The sequence below is a fragment of the Anser cygnoides genome, chromosome 25, assembly GCF_040182565.1.
Source record: "Anser cygnoides isolate HZ-2024a breed goose chromosome 25, Taihu_goose_T2T_genome, whole genome shotgun sequence".
Classification (NCBI taxonomy): domain Eukaryota; kingdom Metazoa; phylum Chordata; class Aves; order Anseriformes; family Anatidae; genus Anser; species Anser cygnoides.
Genome location: NC_089897.1, coordinates 5,714,918 through 5,733,764, shown reverse-complemented (window position 1 = coordinate 5,733,764; position 18,847 = coordinate 5,714,918). Strand labels below are relative to the sequence as shown.

Here is an 18,847-nt window from a genome sequence, read left to right as displayed (position 1 = left end):
CAGCTTTCTTTCTCTTCTGCTTGTGTCTGAAACCGAGTCTGAGCTTCCCTTTCTTCCTCTCTGGGTGCCACGAGGATTTATTGATCGGTGGTAATCATTGTGGTGCGGGTTCACATAAATACCTAGAGAGAGCAGGGCTGGCAAAGCTGGTGTTTCTAGATCTTTATCAGTGTTCCAGGTTTATGCTGTGTAATATCGTTATCAGTGTAATGCTGATAGTTTGCTGGGTGGTGGCTCTTAGACCTAAAAAACTGCACTCAGTCTTGAGGAATCCAGTGAGGCAGATTGTGAAAGGCAGTAAAAGAGCCAAGCGGGTGAATAATAAAGATCTTCAGCTTTCACAAGCGTTGTGTGTCACACTGCTCAGCATCTGCCCGGGCATATGGCAAACTGATTTGCAAACAATTTTCTCAGAGAAAGTAGCAAAGGGCAAAACCTGCTCTGCGTGCACTGATTTGAGCAGTAGGTGTTAGGATAAAGAGAACGGAGATGCTGGTTCCCAGTTCCCTTTAGAAAGAAACGAGCAAAATGATGCTGGGGAAGGGCCCGAGGGAGGTTTCTCGTTTCTTCATCTTGAACCAGGTGACAGCTGGAAGGTAGGCACTGGTTTTTGGTTGGGGATGTCATGGGTGTTGCTCAGGTGGCCGCAGCCAGGTTAGGTGTGAAAGCTCCGGGGTAAGGGAAGCCGTGCCAGGCTGGCTGCAGGCTTGTGCCCGGGTGTCTCCCCCAGCGAGCACCGTGCCTGGCACTGCGCTCGTGGCTGGGGGCGGCAGCGCAGCAGCTCTGCGTGGCTGGAAGGCATTTTGCTGTACAATGTTTGTGTCAAGAACTGTACCCCAAAGAATAAACTCGGTGAAAAGATTTGCATTTAATTTGGTCATTAAGCTAAGCAAAAAAATAGGCTAGAGACTGTTATTCCTGAAATGAAACAATGAAGGATTACTGCAAAGGTTCAATTTTCTGAGAAAGGCGAGTCAGTGGAATTATGCCTATTTACAACAGCATTTAGTAACGGAGAAAGAGGGGATAAAAAACAAACACAGAACACACCACAGTAAGGCTATTAGGTTTTATTTAATAATTAGTTTGTCACTACTTTTCCCTAGTGTAGGGGAAGGGAATGGGTCTAACCGGATGGGATGCTGCAGGCGCGGGCACTTCCCCGCTGCCACATCCCGTACCACAGCGCGGGGTTGTCCCAGCCAGGCCCTCTGGGGGCGATGCGATTACCTTACAGAAAACTGAAGAACTTTTTAAAATCCGAGCTCAGATCTCTGACCGGGGATGAGCGAGGCACAAACAAGCAGGCGCGGGGCTGCGCGGGCGCTCAGGCGGCCGGCGGGCGCTCCACGTGGTAGTGCTGCCGGACCAGGTAGTCCAGCAGCTCCGCGGCCCAGTCCCGCAGCAGGAGGGGGATTTTGGTCAAGGCGTATTTGTAGTACACCTCCCGCTGGCGCAGGGCTCCCCCCTTGATGATTTCCAGGGCGCACTCCTCTTTGGGGGCCGGGGACATCAGGAGCACATCGGCGGCAGCACGCACGGCGTTCTCTAGCCGGGGAACAAGGGGAACTTCGGTCAGGCTTGGGCTGCCCTCCGCTTGTCCTCTCCCTGAAGTTTGCCTTGTGATGAGCAAACTGAGGGGCTGAGGAAGGCCGTCTCATTTAATTAACATGAATGGAGGTAGAGGAACTTGTGAAAGATTTACTAAAACTGGGCCTATCGGTATGCGCTTGAAAACAGAGGTAACTTCACAAGACAACATTCCTCCCCGTTGTCTAACACATGCAGAGATATTCAAGCCATTCTCAGCACGTGCTCACGCTGTTGTAGCTGGTTGTTGCATCACTAGATGAGGCTAAGGGAAGGTATGTGGCTGGCACATCCATTTAAATTTGAATTTTAGGCTGTGCCAGCCTCTGTGCAGTGGCTGGAGCCCACAGAGACCAGAGGTTATTTTGCATGCCCTCGTGCTACAGCAGGGCCAGAAGAAAAGCAGCACCAGAGGCGTGGGGAGGGTAAGGAGCTGAAAACACAACGCTCGGTTCCTGCTCAGCCAGGCCAAGCGGTGCGGGTCTTACCAGTATCAATGAAGCTGAGGATGCAGAGCGTGATGGAAACATTTACATTCTGGATGCTGAATTCCTGCCTCAAGGAACTGAAAAATCCATCCAGGGCAAACTTTGTTGCAGAGTAGGGGACCGTAAAGGGAAACCCAACTTTACCTAGACACACAGAGAAGTTCCATCAAGGCACGGAAAGCTGTGCCACGTAAGCCTCTGTTTTGCACTTCATCAGATAAAGTGTTTTACCCAAAGGGAGTTTGCTGTTAGGGAAACATCATCCTGGCACCAACAGCAGGACTACAAAGCATTCCCCTCAGGGTCCAGCTCTTTTATGGCTGTAAGTCCAACAGCGTGTCCCACATCTCCGCTCAGGCTATGAGCAGCAGGCAGCAGCTACAAAACCCTCAGAGGGGAGAGACAGAGCAAAGTTTAATCTCTTGACTCTGGATACTGAGCTAAGCTGATCACCAGAAGACCAACCAACAGACCAGCTGTGAGTGGGGACAGCTGTTATTAATTTAGTCCCCTGACTTAACAGAAGTTTATTAGGTCAGTCAGTAACTGACTCTACAAATATTTGCAGAGTAGAATATCTGGTAGGTCAAGCACTTGACCTATAGTCAGAGGACCAATGCAGCATGAAATAATTACATTTCCACTTTTCTTCACAAAACTGGAGCTATACGAGCTCCGCTGTGCTAATGAGCCCAGCACCAGGGTGTGGGGTTTAATTACGGGGCCAGTCAGAAAGCAAGCTGGGGCAATCAGATTGCATCAGAGAACAAATTCCACTGAGAAAATGTGAAAAAGACCTGTTGTTTTTGGTTACTTTGAGTGCGTTAAGCAGTTCTGGTTCCTTTGAGATGCCCGGTGTCTCCATGTGCTTCCTACTTATGAAAACCAGCCCACAGTGTTTTATGACAGTCCTGTGTCCCACCTCGCTCCCACTCACCTGCCATGGATGAGACCACTACGATGCTGCCCCCGCTCTGCTTCAGCATGGGTAGGGCAGAGACCGTCATGGCCACGTAGCTGAGAAAGTTGATGTCCAAGAGCTTCTGGACGTGCCTGATGTCGCCATCGAAGTAACTGAAGTACGACTTGCCGACGTGATTAAGAATCAGCATGTCTAGGCCCCCTGAAAGCAGAGGAGCAGGCATTAGTGTGTGGTGGGAGAGGGCTGCCGTGGGCAGGACGGAGCCTTTCCTGGCAGCAGAATCAATGCAAGCAAAAAATCTGGGGGTCTGAGTCTTTTGGGGTCAGTTTTTTTGGGTCAGAGCTGTGGCTTGCCATCTCCAGAGCTGGGATGGTCTGGGTGGTGGCTGCCAGCAGAAATGTGCTGGGCTTATGTGACTCGTCCTAGGCAAGAGAGCTGGTGTGACTTTTTTCCCCTGGTTGAAACACGAATAATATGGCACAAGGGAGACTGCTCTTGAGTTGTCTATGGACCCCTGCTGGGAGAGGGAGTGCTCTGCACCGAGCTGAAGTATTGCATTTCCGCAGTGATGACCCATGACCAGAGTAGCAAGGCTGCTGCGGGCCTGACGGGTGGTTTTAGCCCACAGTAGCCTGCAGTGATGAAATCCAGGATTGTGATACTAGGACAGGATGTTACGAGGGCACCGAGATGAAATCGAGAGCGCAGTTCAGCCTGCGCTGGAGCGGTGCAGGCTGGGCAGAGGGGCAGTGCTGGGCCGCAGGGGGCAGAATTACGGCAAACCTCTCCCCATCCCCATTTCTCCTGCTATTTTCTTGGCAGGTACCGATTTTTTCTTAGCGGGCACAGGGTAAAAAGCAGCGTGCTGGAGAGCTCCAGCATCTCTAACCTGCCGCTGGCTGGCGGGGAGCAGGCTGCGGACGTACCCAGTTCGGCCTCTGCCGCCTCCACCACCCGCTTGGCAAAGGCCATGTCCTCCATGCTGCCGCTGACGAGCCGCGCCGAGCCGGCCCCCAGCTCCCGGCACCGCTCCACCACCTGCGACGGCAACACGGCGCGTCAGAGACCGCCCGCACGGGGGGCCGGGCGCTGCCGCGGGGAGGGCGCCTTGCTCCCCGAAACGTGCCCCTGCCCCAAAACTGCAGCGCGGGGCTTCTGGGGGTGTTTGGAGCCTCTGAGCTTCAAAGGGAGCCTGAGAAATGATTCCTTTGGGGAACGCGTGACCCAAGGCGGTGTGGCTTTTTATCGGCGCCGTCTGTGCTGGAGCCGCGTGTGTGCAGGGCGAGCAGGAGCTGATATTTCACTGCAGTGGAATGAGGGCGTGTGTGCTGATGGAGCCTGTGCATATGGGAAGATGTGTACATAACCGAGCAAGTTCAAATATTGCAGTACGTGCTGTACGGAGTGCGTGCCTGCAGGAAAGTGATTTCTGAGTGTGCAGGAGCCCCAGAGACCGTAAGTTTGCATACCCGTGATCAGAACAGTGCACATCTGGCGTTTGTGCTGGGGCAGTTATGTGCACATGTGTTTATGTGTGTACCTGTGATGTGAGATTGGCCTTCCTACGTTTGTGTGTGCACTGCCATAAGCATGCATGTGTGAGTGCTCAGCTTGCCATTTACTTTCTGCAGCTTGGCCTCTGTCCGTGCGGTGACCAGGACGTGGGCTCCCATCTGCGCCAGGTGGTATGCCATCTGCTCCCCGATTCCAGTGCTTGCTCCAGTGACGATCACACGCTTCCCCTTCAGCATCTCTGGGGACCAAGGCACATGGGTTTAATTTATCCAAACCCTGTTTAAAAAGAAAATACCATCCCCTAATGCCCTCAAGCAGCAGTTAATTGCAAGCTGAGTGAGTCTGCCTGCAAGCCTTGTGCTCCGTCTCACATGGAGACATCTCCTCCCTCTCCTGGAAGAGCTGCACCAAGGAGCAGCTGCAGCGCGAACTGACCACAGCAACACGGGGACGGTTCTTGGCTCTTTCAGAAGCTTTTTCATGGATCAGAACACAACTTATAAACAAACACAGCTATTTTGCAATAAAAACACCCTCTAAGTACATGCTTCAAAACTTAAAATCCAACATTTAAAAGCCACGTTTATAAACTTTTTTACAGACTTGAACATGAAGTGTTCAAAGCCCTCTCCGTTTCAGAAGCCGCTGCCTCACCTGCTCCTTCAGAAACTCTTTCTGCATGTTACTTGCTCAATTTGAGTTTGAATCTCTGCTAAAACAATGCTCCATTATCAGCCCTGCCACAATGGCTTGGACCTGGCTTGGTCCAAGCTCTGTACGGTTTCTGTGCAAAGCACTCAGATGTGCCTTTTAATATTTTACTTAAGGAGAGATTCACTTTTAATACTTACCCGGTTTGAAATTCTCCCTCGCAGAATAAAAGCAGAAGGCCAAAACCAGTCCCAAAAAAGGAATGAGAATCTTTTGCAACCGACCCATCCCTGGAAATTGAGCATGAAAGAGAAAGGAGGAAAAAAACCTCTGCAGAGCTGCTCCCGTAGGAAGCAGCAGTGCCTATCCTTCAAAACCTGTTGCGAAGGAATTGCAACTTCCAAAGCACTGGAAAATCACAGTGGGGTTGTTAAGCGAAGCGAAACCTTTGATCTGCTCCCCACTGGAGCCGGGGAGCCTCGGCCTAACTGGCGGTGCTGCTCCAAGCTCTGCCCGGCTCTTTTCATATTTCCTGTCCCTACGATAAAATGCAGAATTTCGCACAACACCCTGGAAGAGGTGTGTCTTTGCCGAACAGCATCAAGTTTCACTCGCAGAACATCAGAGGCAGCTCAGTGCAGGTGGCTGAAGCTCCTCTTTTATTCCCACTGGCGCCGGGCGTGGGCGGGTCCGACCGTGGGGGTCAGGCGTGGGGACAGCCACCGGGACCCCCTGCCCGGGGCGTCACTGCCCTGCGACCCCCCAGGGCGTCCCCATACCCAACAGCTCAGAAAAGGCTTTGCTTTGCTGAGACGGGGTTTGCTGCTGAGCTCCCTCCTGCTTGGAGTATTGCAGGAGCTTCGCAGCTTCCTCCTTACTTGTGAGTGAACGTAGTCCAAGGAAAAAACACGTAGCGTCCGCTGTCGTGCTGTGTCCGGGCAGCAGCAGGTTTGATGTCAGCGATCTTGCGTAATAGGATTAAATCATGCTCTAGCGTGGGTCTGGAGCTGGGATCTGCCTCGCGGAGTGATGGTACCTGTGGTGCTAGGTGGGGACGGGGGCTGAGCCTGCTGCGCTCCGTCCCGTGCTGCCCCAGCCCAGGGAAGCTGCGATAACCAGGCTCAGAGCCTTGTCGGTGGTGCCAGAGCTGCAGCAGGGTCTGATCCACGCAGGCACGATGGATGCGGGTGGTTTTTGTTGCTCACAGACCCCTCCACCATAAGGAACCAGAAAGAATTACTAAAAGATATATTTTTTTTAATCTATTAGAGCTTTAAAATAAAGATGGTTTAATTTAAAAACATACTTAGCAGGGCAGAGGGGCTCTCAGGTATTGATCCTGCTATAATACGTCTCTAGAGACTTATTTATGCCTTTCTACTTCAGTCTCTTCTTACCCCCTGGTAGTAAGCACTTATCCCACCTCTGGTCAGATAACAGCACTACGGTAACTGCCTTTTCCCGAGTCCTGCAGCTTTGAACTTGAGCCGTGATCATGGGGCAGCCATTTCATTCCTTGGCTTGAAAACAACGAGCCAGTTAGCCCTACCTCGGCTGAGATCTGTGTTGTGGGCAAGGGGAGAGGCTCTCTTAAGATGCTGTTTTTATTTCTGGCATTAGGATGTTGCATGGGTGGATGGATGTGCGTGGATGCTGTTGTGGCCTGGGAGGACTGGGGGGGCCGTGGTGGCCCTGGAGCCCCCAGCCAGGGCTGTTCTTCACTGCTGTTGCCTGCCTGGATTTCCTCCCCATTGCCTGTCACCCGGCCAGGCGCTGCAGTTCCTCACTCCCACTCGAAGCTTTTTCTGGGTTTGTTTTGCTCTATGCAACTTAAGAACTTGTTTTTAACCTCTTCTTGAGGGTGGGGAGTGCAGAAAGGGAGAGGAGGGCAGGAAGAGGCAACTGCAGAGAAATATTTTCTGATCCGAGTGACTGAACTCAACCCACAAGGCTGGTCCTGGCCCCACTGCTTCCAAACCTTCCCAGCTTTACAGGCAGAGGCCGGCAGCATGCCTGGTGAGATGGAGCACTGGTGGACGGGGAAGCAGCCTCTTGCTTCTGAAACAGCTTCACCCGAATTATCCTGGACACCTTCCCGCTGCTGCAGGTCGCTTCTGCATCGCTCCCCTGTTTGCAGCCATGTTTTCCACGGTGCAGTGCTTAGCACTGTGCTAACTGCTCTGCACATGGGAGGTTCTCCATTTAGGGCTGCCTGGAGCTCACTTGGAGGAAATGAAGGCACGAAGAAGCTTGTTCCGACAAAAACTGGCGGAGCAGCAAAGGGCAGCTGCTGGAGGGTCCCTGCCGTGCACGGCAGCGAGGCGCAGCGGGGAAGGAGAGTTCCAGGGGCAGGGCTGGGGGTTAGGCAGGCTCGTGCATGCAGCTCAGGAACTCAAAAGCACTTGGCAGAAATTGGAATACCACATTTTTTTTTTCTCTTTTGAGTGATATTTGGCTGGTTTTAACCCATTATCAAATCCTTGTTAATTGCAGATAATTTTCCTTTTCTTCCCCCCTTGCTTCCCTTTATCGTGTAGATGTTAAAACATTATTTCTCACACCTAACTCTCCCAGTACTTTATCACAAGTGCAGGTCTACTTCCTTTCCTTGTAACAGGGATATTGCCGTTACAGAGGGTTACCCTCGGTTATGCTCACACTGGGGCTGTGCGCAGGGTGACGTGATGCTGTCGCACTGCAGCAGGTTGGCATGTGTTGGCATGGTGCAGGCAGCCTCGTGGAGCCTCCTGGGCACGGTGTGCGGGCAGTGCCCCCGTCCTGCAACTGCTGTCGCTGCCGCAGCATCGCTCCTGAGAAGTGTGCTCTCGGCTCCCGAGGAAGGCGTGCAATGATTGTAGGACAGAGTTGGGTTTGACAGAGTGTGTGTACTCACTACCAGTTTAGGGAAAATACTGTGATGTTTAAGCCATTCATAAGCACTACATTTATTTTTTCCTGTGTGACCAAATCAGGAATTGCTGCCTTGATACGTTATTGTTGGTACCGTGGCTGTGGCTGCCTTGGGTCTTGGCCACTCTCCATGTTCCCAATGCCCTTGGTGTTGGGTGGGAGAGGCTGATATGCTTATCCGGGCCCCTAAATTTAGCCTGGCAGCTTTTGAAACATCCATGGCCTACGAATAGCAAGCTGGGACTCTGAAGGCATTCAGCTCATGTCCTTGAAGCAATTGGCTTGGGTGGGAGGGCTGCTGCGTTTTTGGTGCTCGTGTTATTGAAGGCCTGGGCAATGGCTCAAACCGACATCAGATCTCTGAAGATGTGCTGCAGGGAGGACAGAGAAAAATATGTATCAGTTCTTATTCCAGCTGCAATTTTCCTTAGGAATTATCGCATCAGGAAAACTACATATTTACAGATTGGAGTAAACTGCATTCAGACAATTCCTAAAAGAAACAGAAAAACAGAAATCAAGCTCAGGTGGCTTCAGCAACATGCTGCACACCTTAGGCAACGTGTGGCTCTCCTCAAGAGCTTATCCCTCAGTACTTTGGTTTAACTCGGTCTTAAATGTTCCACATGTTTCTGCGCTGTGGCTCACCTCAGAAGTCCTCACTAGCACTGACTGTACAGCTTACATATCCCACCTGGTTGCTCCCTGGTTCATCCCAGCGCTTATGATTGCAATTTCCCTCTGCAATTCACAGCTGGGCTGTTGGAGCAGCTCTGCCGTGCTTCACTGCCAGGGTGCATGGATGCATTTTGCCAATTGCACATGGTTGTGGCAGGTATTATTGGGAGGGTTTTGTGCCATTTGTCTGTTGTCAGCATTGGGGTGGGGGGGTTCAGGGGCTTGGGAGATGGGGCTGGGCAGCAGGCTGGTTTGGAGAGGTTTGCTGCGGTTTAAAGACCAGGAAGTCTGCTGAAGCATTTTAATCTACTCCATTTGGCAAGCCTGCCATTCATCATAGTTAAAGTGATGTTAAATGGATTACTAATCTCCTGTGTGCATGGAGTTTGTCATTGTGTGGTGTAAACAGGCCTTTTTGTGGTCACTGTGGTAAAATCAGCCATTGTTTCTAATCAGCTGCCCTGCCAAGAAGCACTCCTGCCTGAAATCCGAGGCAAGCTGTTGTGGAAGTGGTAACGCACAGGCTTGACCCTGCAGATTGACCCATCAGGCGACGTGTGCCGGGCAATGGCCTCGGCCCTCGCAGGACGTCAGGAGGCAGGAGATCGCCTTCAGCAAGGCATGGCTTTACCGAGTTGGCTCCAGAACCGCCGGCATGGTGCGGCGGTTTAGCTGTCTAATCCCATTAGCTGTCTTAGGAGGAGCTATTTTGATTGTTCCACAAACCTCTTTGCTTTAAGCTCATAAACCCCGTGACTGGATAACGGTGGAGAGGAGGTGAGGGCAGCAGCATGCTGGCACAACGCAGCGGGCCGTGTACGCGGCGTGACCACGCTGCCCGGGGCCACCGCAGGTGGGCTCACCCTGAGCGTCCTCACTGCCCCTGGCCTCACAAGCTGGGCCCCCGTAACCCCATTTCTTAAATTCTCCCTTTTCCTGAGGGCAGGTTGAGGGACCTGTACCTTGTTGGGAAGGGCTGATCAGTGTGTGATCGTCAGAGCTTGCAGCTGACTGGGACAAAGAAGCGATTCTCATCTCAGTCTAATCCATTTTATTAACTCTGCTTGCCACTGCAAAACGTTTATGCATTACAGAAATATGTGAGAACTGAGACCTGGCAGCATTGTCATGCCTGACACAGCCGCGGGCATTTATTTAGGTCCCTGGTTTGTCACGCAGCACAGGGCCTCAGCTCCACTGAGCCTGGCTCCGAGCCGGGGCGCTCGGCCTGCGGCCGCCATCAAGCCTCAGCTCTCTGTTCCTTTTTGCCTTGACATTTCCATCAGTGTCAGTGAGGTTCTGGGTCGTTCGGCCTTGCCAGAGACCAAAGTGCTTGGTTAAGGTCTAAATCAAATCATTATCAAAGGATGTTTTAAATTACTCTGCTCTTTTTTCCCCTTGAAGGAAAGGCACCTTACACTTGGTTCAAAGCCCAAAAAGACTTCTTGCATGGGCTTAGTGGGATTTCTCCTCCACAAAGTGCTGCTGTTTCTTTGTGCTCATTTGTTTTGACAGAAATATTCATCAGCAAAACGATTTACATAGTTATGTATTATGAAAAATGTATGAAATTAAGGGAACTTCAGCTATGCTCTTAGGTTTTTGGATTCTGACCCTAACTTGTGCAACTCTAGGAGGAGCTCTATACTTGGCATTGGCGTCAGGCAGCACTGCTTTATTTTCCATAACCTTGTGCTGTTTGTAACAATTGTTTTGCTTTTAGCACAGCACTGGTGGGTTTGTCTCCCAGATTCTGGGCAGGGTGTATGGCGTGCCCCTATCCCTGCCCCACTGGCTCTGCCTTTGCCATTGAACCAATAAAGAGGGATTTTCTCCCCCACTTCTGACTGCCAGGGATTGTTTCTCTTCCCTCTGTTTCGTAGCATGGTTAGGATCTTTCAGCTGTAGCTGTCTGGAGAGTTTAATTTACACGACATAGTGAGAATCTGTTATGTTCAAAGCTAAGCCCAGGAAAGATTTCAAATAGGTGGAAGTCCTCTAATGATCCTGGCAGTGCTCTGGGTGCAGCCCAGAGGCTCGGGTCCCTGTTTCCACCTGCTTCAGGCTGACTGTGCCATCATGTCTGCCCATGCTGCAGCTTCTCCAGCTGTGACATGCCTGTTATAGTGGCAGCTAATATTATTTTCCACGATCAGGTGTCAGTGACAGGCTTGTGAAGGAGCCCAGTAAGAGATCTCATAGCAGAGACAGGAATCTGTGCCATCAAACTCAGATAACCCCAGGAAGGTGGAACACCCACCTCTAACTTTGGGAATGTGTCTGTCACACAAGGCCACCTCCTCCCCACCCCTGCTGACCCATTTTTGGAAGGGAGCAGCTGCTGGAGTTAGGAAACCCCAACCCCTTGGCCCCAGAGCAGCCACACCAAGGGAGGGAGCTCCATTGAGCAGGTCTGGTCACTGCCCGCTGCTGTTCAGCGAGGGGGTGCAGTGACTTCTGCAGAGTTGCAAGTGAAACCCGTTCGCAAATCTGTAAGAGGAGAGTTTGAAATGAATGCAGCTAGAGAGCATTGGTACCATATAAAATATTTATTGATTTTGCAAAATGTTGTAAAATGCATCTGTAATAAAAATAAGAAACCATGCTGTGCATCTTGCACATTTTTATACCAACAAAAGGTATTTTTTCCTACTGCTGCACAGCAGCAAATTATAACCATTCATTTCTTTCAAGTCTTGCACTTGCGGTCTCCCTCGGTCAGCCAAACCTTCGCTCTTCTTGCTGGAACCACCACCAGGTACAACAGGACAGCAGAGTCTCTTGTGCTTGGTTGCTCAGCAGACACCACTCAGGCTGTGGGGCTCTTAGGAGGCATGCTGCCTGGTCACCAGGGCCCGCTGCATCACCACCGGCTTCTTGCTCTTTTCCAAGATCAAATCCTCCTGTTTCTGAGGAAGCATTTGCCCTCGTGTCGGGGCAGGTTTCTTCTCCTCCTCCTCCTCTAGCCTCCCTTCGGAGGTGAAAGGACTGCACACTGCCTCCACCAGACCGATGACCACACCGAAGAAGGCCAGCACGCTGCCCAGCATGTACAGCTTGACCATTTTCCTGTTGGGCTTCTGGCTGAGCAGTTCTTTGGCAAAGGGGATCAGCTCATGCATGGTTTCCATTTTTTTTTTTTTTTTTTTGCAGCAGATTTGGAAGATGTCAGTTCTACAGGGGAAGAGCGAGGGAGAGGCATGTTAGTTAAATCCGGCAGCTTTCTCCAGCAGTGTCAGAGCGCTCCCCTCGGCCCCCGCTCCCTACAGCCACCCCCGGCCACGTGTACGTGGGGAATTTTAATTTCTGCCAGAGGAGAACGCAGCCGGTGGAGGAGCCCCGCGGCTCAGCAGATGCTCGGGGCTGCGGGAAGGGGGGGGGGGGGGTCCCCGCAGCATCCCCCCGCATTTCGCGCAGCGTCCCCCCGCCCCCCCGGGCTCCCCCTTACCAGAGGCGGCTGCTGCGGGGCCGGGGCAGGGGCGGTGAGCGCTGCGGGCTGGCTCGGCTCGGCTCTGCTGGTCTGGCCGCGGCTCGGCTCTGCAGCTGCTGCCGGCCGCCCGCTGCCCCCGCCTTATATCGCCGCCGGGGCGGGCGGGGCCGAAGCGGGGGGGGCCGGGCACGCCGCGAGCACGCCGCTAGCACGGGTCCCCCGGTGCCCCCCCCCCCGCTGCCCGCAGGAGCCGGGCCAGCCCCCGGCAGTCCCCCGGGGGCCGCTTGGCAGCGGGGCTGGCCCGAGCGGGCGCTGGGAGCCGTGCTGCGGGCGGTAGCGGGCGCCTCGGGGGGGTGCGAGGGGACAGAGAGCGTGTGGGCAGCTCCCAGGCGGGGTGCTGGGGTGGGGGGCTCGGGGCTGGGCTTCCCTCGGCTGGTGGGGTCAGTGAAACTTCGTGTCTTCCTGCTGCCCCTTCTCACAGCGAGGCAGGTAAAACGCGTCTCGGCGAGCACAACGGAGATGTTGCGGTGTGAGGGTGTTTGTTAAAGGCTTCACGCGCGGCTCGTGGCCAAGGGAGCCGGCAGAAAGCTGCTGGATGCAGCGTGGGACGGCACCTTGGTTTGTTGGGAATCAGAGTAACTGGAAATGACCCCCGCAGTGAAACCTCCAGGCTGCCTGTTAGATCATATTGTCACTTCCCTGTGTTTGATGCTGAAACTCCGTAACACCCCATTGTAATCTTAACTCCCTTATGATTCACAAAAAGGACAGCATATTTCCTTTTTGGGGAGAAAAGAACTCGGCACTGTCACACTTCTTCCCTGGCTCGCTGCCCAAGAGTGTTGCATCAATAACATACAGCCCGTTGCATCATCTGCGCCGCTGCCCTTCTGCTGCCGGCTCCGTCAGCGCACGTATGCTGCTCCGGCCGGGAGAGCCGCGTACCCCTCAGCTGCTGCTGACCTTAGCTAAAGCCACGAGGAGCTGCTGGGACTGACAGCTTCTGAATTTGCAGGGTCCGGACAGGCTTCCCACCCGATCAGTACGGCTGAGATGCTGGGGGTTTTTCTGCTAGGGCAGCCTACGTAAATACATGTGGTGCGAGCTGATGCGCAGGGGCTGGTGCTGTCTGTGGAGAGAGGTAAAGCCCAGAGAGAGCCTCGGTGAACGATGCTGTGAAGGAGACTGCTGGCTCCCCTGGGTCTCCTCCGGGGTGGCTGGATGGCCACGAGCCCTGGTGAGGCTCAGCCCCACAGGGACCGAAGCAGGGCTCATCCTCCAAGCAGCAGGGGAAACGGGGGGGCTCTCCACCTGCCTCCCCACAGCACATGGGATGGAGGGATGGTGGTGCAGGGAGGGGGGGCTTGAAGCCCTTGAGCTGGCTTTTAGCACAGCCTGCCTGGGAGAGACCCCTCTGACACCTTCCTGCCCCTGCACCCAGCGTGGGTGGGACACAGCCAGGGAGCCAGCACTGGCTTCGTCTCTCTGAGGGGGAAAGAGGCACGGAGAGAAATTCAAGGAATTTGGGAATTCCTGGAGCTTGTGTCAGTTATCCGTGTCACTTCTTTCCTCTTCTTCAAGGATCTAAACACCTTCCCTTCTGAAAAACTGCTCTAAGAGGCAATATTGCCCAAATTATGCCCTAAAATCACTGGACTGGGTCAAAATTAAATGAACCTAAAGTCTGCCTTGTGTCAGGATGGCAATGCCAAGCTTCTATTTGCAGTCCTCGTGCTGTTTTCCTCCCCTTCTCTCCTGGCACACCTGGGTGCACGACTCACTGGCCATGTGAGGCTCAGCAGTGGTGGGAGGTGAATACCTGGGATCCTCACAAAGGAAAGTGTTCATTAAATGTGTTGGCTTTTTTTTTTTTTTTTCTCTTCCTTGCTGAGCTCTTCCCTGGGCGCATGTGAGCGAGTGACTCACCTCCTGCTCCTCACATCCCGCACGTAGTGGGGAGGCTGAAAGTTTCCCCACAGTCACATGGGGTGGGAGAGCTTGCGCTGCAAGCAGGGCTCCAAGGAACCTCTGCCAGTGAAAACTCGGGGGTGTTTTTTTCTTTTTGCAAGTTTTGAATGCACTTAGGAAATTGTATTGCAAGACTGGCTGTAAAAGTTGCTAAAGACTTGTCTATCCCTCCTTAGTGTCTTTTTTTTTTTTTTTTGCTTCTTAAAATAAAGTCCTTATCTTTTCTGCCAACTTGGCAGCAAAGGTTGTGGCCAATTCTTATATTTAAGCCACATTTTTCCCTTCTGCAGTGCCTTGAAAAATGAACATTGCAGAAAAGATAGCTGGAGGAGACAGCAATTAGACAGGGAAAGTTCAAGGTCACTGTTCCTGCAGCCAGGGCTGGCTGCTACAGCGTGAGATGTGGTCTCCCTTTCCAGCCTGGGCAAGCGGTGAGTGCTGCAAGCTGCTTGGGCCCTGCACAAACATCAGAAAGCTCCGAGCTGTGCAGGGTGTAATCCCAGAAACAAAGGTCAGCGTGAAGTGCTTGAATCATGACATTTTGCCTTAAAAATAAAAATAAAATTGAGACAGGATTTTTCTTTGCCTCCTGAACCGTTTATTTGAAAGCCTCTTTTCCAACCTGGGGGCTAGAAAAGGAACTTTGTATTAATAAAATATAGATGGGGATGTCTGCAAGCACAGCATACTAAGAGCTGGAGCTGCAGGGAGCACGCAGTGCTCAGGATAATGTCGAGGGTTACCCAAGCAGCTGATAATTCCTCTGTGGCAAATGCCTCCTATGGCAGCACTCAAGTTGTGTTGATTTAACTAAATAATATTTAATTCAGTTTTGTTTTAAACTGGAGTAACAAAGTCTGTGCAGGCTCGTTGTGTGGACATTTAAATTGGATTAAGAATGGATAAAAGGATTAATGATTAACATTAAATTAGACTAATTTTAGCTGTTCCTAATCTTATTTAGGAGAGTCCACACAAGGAGGTTGTCAGGCTTAATTGCAATTTTGATTAAGCCGGGCATTATAGCTGGGAAAATGACAAGAGTTTAACGTCATCTGGAAGAAGAGCTCTGCCTGAATTCGCAAAGCGGCATAAGCACCTGAGGTTTAACCTAAATACTGGCGGCAGGGAGGCCGGGGCGTGCGATGGCTCGCCAGGCGATGCCCCTGGCCCCGCACGTGCTGAGCTCGGCCGGAGCCGTGCTGTGCCCAGCGCCGGAGCCACCAGCTCAGGTGAGGCTGCCCTGAAATGGCCGCAGGGCACAGGCTGTGCTGCATGGGGCTGCTCCCGGGGAGCTCTGCCCGTGGTTAAGCCGTGTCCTGCTGCTGCGGCTCGTGTTGCATGGGGATGACGGTGCTGATGCTCCCGGGGATGCTCGGAGCTGCCGCAGGGGGATGCACTGGAGGGGCAACTCTGAATCCGAATACTGTATTTTCATTTAATATAATTTACCTTGGAGAAGGGGTTCAAATGCAGTTAACACAACATATTTGTGCACGAACAGCGAGTCTGAGGGCTCCTGACTAGCTGTGTGTGGCTGGCCACACGCCTGGGTTGGACGAGGCCCCCCCTGCCCAGCTCCACTCGCAGCTCTGGGCTTTGCAGAGCCACGGAGGTGACCTCTGGCTGTCAGTGAAACTTCCCAAAACGTGGCTTAGCGTCATCCCTGCATCTCAGCAGCAGCAAGATGAGGTGGGAGTATTTGTTGCCTCATCTTCCACGTGTCCATGCCCGGACAAGGCTCAGGCTCTTCTGGACCCTGTGGCGGCGGGGGCTGAGCGGTGCTGGCACCGCTCAGCATGGGCGGCTGGCCCCGGTGTGGTTGGAGATGCCCGGGAACAGCCGGAGCAGCTGGGGAGCAGAGGGATGGGGACACGTGGGGCAAAGATGGGGAAAAACATGGGTTTACCACAGCAGGATCAAAACCTGCACAAGCTGAGTCCCTGGTTTCAACTCCAGCAGGTGGGGGGAGGAACAAACTGGCAGTCGGGAGCAGAAAATAGTGTGACTTCCCCTGCAGTCATCACTCGCGGTGTCAAAGAGGACACGCGGCTTAGAGGGAGCTCTTGAAATTATTTTAACCCTCCTGCTGTTGATTGTTGTGGGCACAGGGCTGTGCTGAGGGTCCCTGCTGGCCAGCAGGGGTGGGAGCGTAGGAAACCCCTCCCTGCTCCCCTGCCATGGCCCAAAAAAGCCGCCTCCAAATCCTCCAGCCTGCAGCCGCCTGCTGTCCTAACGGGATGTTTTCTCCTTTAGACAATGGGGACATGACAAAAATAAAGATGTTCCCCTGCAATTATAGTTGTGTCCAACCTTCTGGTGGAAACAGGCAGGCTGCCCAGGCCCCTCTGCCTGCCTGCTATCACGCCCGTGGCCGCAGAGCAGGCGTGTGGAGGGGCAGCAGGCCGCAGGCTGGGCCCGAGGGCACTGCGCCCTGCAACAAGCCCCTGGGGTAACCCCATTTAGACCTAAACTAGGTCAATGATTTTTCAGTTCAAAGTTTTATTTGTTTTCAAAGCAGGCGTAGGGGTTTCAGGAGATGAGCTGGAACTGCGTTAGAAATTCCTGAAACGCTTTTAGAAGATGACAATTAGCAAAGGCTGTGTTTTAGCTCATCTGCATGTGCTGTGGTGAGGAGGTGGTTTGCCGGCCGGGTTTAATTAAAATAGGAAATTAAAAGATTCTGTGGAGGAAACATCGTTTTGTTACTGAAGTCAGTGGAGACAGCTGCCCAAAAGCTGTGACACTGGCAGGGTTTCTTACCTCTGAACAGATTTTCCCCGATTTTCTTCTTCTCGTGTAGCTCCAGTGCTATACAGTTATACTAAGTTAGTGTCCTTTTTCCTGTAATGGAGGTTTTATGTTTCAAGAGATTAAGTGTCCTTGCAAGCAGTGCTCTGCCCCTGATTTCCAGTTACTTTTGTGTTCCTCTGAGCTTAGCAGAGAGACTTAAAGTAATTGAAGGCAGCCATTCAGGGCTGGTCAGTGCTTGCTAACGGGTGTCACGCCTCGACAACTGGATCGAAAGCTGCTGTATTCGGACGGTATCCCTGGAAAAGCTCCCGACAGACTAAGGCACTTGTGTGCCTTTCACCCCAACAGACAGCAAACATAGGAGGGAGGAAACAAAACAAAGCTACTCACACACGACTCACATCCTTTTCAGCTCTGGCTGCCCGGGAGCACTCACTACTGGGTTCACGCCGGGCACAGCACCTGGGGAGTATTTGCCCGCGGTGCCTCCCTCGTGCCGTGGCTCATCCCGCTCATCCCGCTCATCCCACTCATCCCGCCTCGGCACCCAGCTCAGAGCCCGGTGACCTGAAGGCACGTGGTGCTGGGCTCTGTCTGCTTGTCAAGCTGGGGGCCTTAATTTTAAAAGCAGGGGCTTGGTGTTCGCTAGCTAGTGTGAGCTTGTGACGCTGACCAATGTGCATGGGCTGCTCTTCCCACCCTCACAGGAAGGTGAGCTTTTGAACCACTGGCTGTGATGCGTTTCTGTTCTAAACGTTGAGACCTCTTTCCACCTGAAATTTAAACCCAACCCAGCAGCATCTCTCTTGGTTGCTGCTGTTGTGGAAGGGACAGGGTCCTCTGTTGTGTGTCCCCTTCAGACCATTGCTGGCACTAGGACCTGCTGATGCCAACCCATGCCATGGGTATAGGATCGCATACAGTGGGGCTCTCCTGCCTCTGATGAGCACCTCAGGGGTAGGATACACAAGCTGCAAGGCTGATCACACACACACACCACAGAGCAGGAGCTGAAATGATCCTGTCCACAGGAATGTCACGGAGCACGAGGAGGGAGCGGCTCCATGTGGTGCATCTCATCTGGAGGAGACGCTTCCAGCAACGGCTTTTTTTTTTTTTCCTCCTCTTTTTTGTGTGTGACTTACTGCTTTGCAGTAGGTATTCTGTAAAGGAGGCTGTTCCCACTCTTGTTCTTGTTTGAACTTGCCGAGCCTGGAATGCCAGGTGACTGCTCACCTTGTTTTGGCAAGCTGCTGGGACAGCCTGGAGGAGCAAAGGCTGGCTGAAGGTGGTTTGGATAGCTCATTTGAAAAGCTTGTGGTTAAGGTAGCATTTTCCAGGCCTACCTTTGTTTGCATGGGCGAATTGCAGCAGCCCGTGCTTTGCAGTAACCTGGGCTGGAGTTTTGACATTTCAGAGCAGCCTGGAGCTCAGCACTGCTGGCTCTGGCACGGTCGGTGTGCGGCGTTGGTGGGCTTCCCAAGAGTTGTCACCGTGCGGTGCCTCTGTCCTGCTGCTGCTGGGCCTGATTTACGTGGGGAAGGAAAGTCTGGAGGGAACTAGTGGGAAGATGAACTGAACAGCTTGGCTGCATGGAGACTGGGGACAGCTCGGATGGGTCGGAGGGCGGCTGGTCCTCCCTGGCGTCAGCAGTGCGGTTTCTGATGGAATGAGCATTAAACTGACCTGCTTGGCTTAGTGCTCTTGGGTTTGACTTTACACCAGACCGAAGAGGCACCCAGCTGCAGGCATTCAGCCAAGGCTCACAGGATTGCTGTGTCCATCACCCGCAGCCTTGCCCGCCGAGCGGTGCGCAGGGAGGTACCTGAGCTGGCTGCGCGTTTCCTCTCTCTTTCTCTGAAAATCGCTTCAGTGTTTCCTTCCACTTCCCCTGCTCAGCCGGCCGAGACAGGAGGAGGCATCTTACAGGAGGAGGCATCT

At 52.9% G+C, this 18,847-nt stretch overlaps 2 protein-coding genes across 4 annotated transcripts; both read right to left on the bottom strand.

Moving 5' to 3' along the window:
* Positions 1–1,055: 1,055 nt before the first annotated feature.
* On the bottom strand, positions 1,056–6,063 carry LOC106041294 (11-beta-hydroxysteroid dehydrogenase 1-like). Of its 3 annotated transcripts, none has more exons than XM_048070997.2 (7): positions 6,045–6,063; positions 5,367–5,456; positions 4,623–4,753; positions 3,927–4,038; positions 3,016–3,201; positions 2,079–2,222; positions 1,056–1,548 (listed from the first exon to the last, which is right to left on the bottom strand). In XM_048070997.2, the coding sequence occupies exons 2-7, from the start codon at positions 5,452–5,454 to the stop codon at positions 1,328–1,330; spliced, it is 882 nt and encodes a 293-aa protein (XP_047926954.2). In that variant the 5' UTR covers positions 5,455–5,456; positions 6,045–6,063; the 3' UTR covers positions 1,056–1,327. The 3 variants fall into 3 exon arrangements, with proteins under 3 accessions (XP_047926954.2, XP_047926956.2, XP_066839137.1); XM_048070999.2 differs by lacking the exon at positions 6,045–6,063 and adding an exon at positions 5,613–5,953; XM_066983036.1 differs by lacking the exons at positions 3,927–4,038; positions 6,045–6,063 and having other exon boundaries at positions 4,616–4,753; positions 5,367–5,963.
* A 5,225-nt stretch (positions 6,064–11,288) lies between these two features.
* G0S2 (G0/G1 switch 2) lies at positions 11,289–12,356 on the bottom strand. Its single transcript, XM_048071009.2, has 2 exons — positions 12,203–12,356; positions 11,289–11,928 (listed from the first exon to the last, which is right to left on the bottom strand). Exon 2 carries the CDS (start codon positions 11,883–11,885, stop codon positions 11,580–11,582), a length of 306 nt encoding a protein of 101 aa, XP_047926966.1. The 5' UTR covers positions 11,886–11,928; positions 12,203–12,356; the 3' UTR covers positions 11,289–11,579.
* Positions 12,357–18,847: the final 6,491 nt, after the last annotated feature.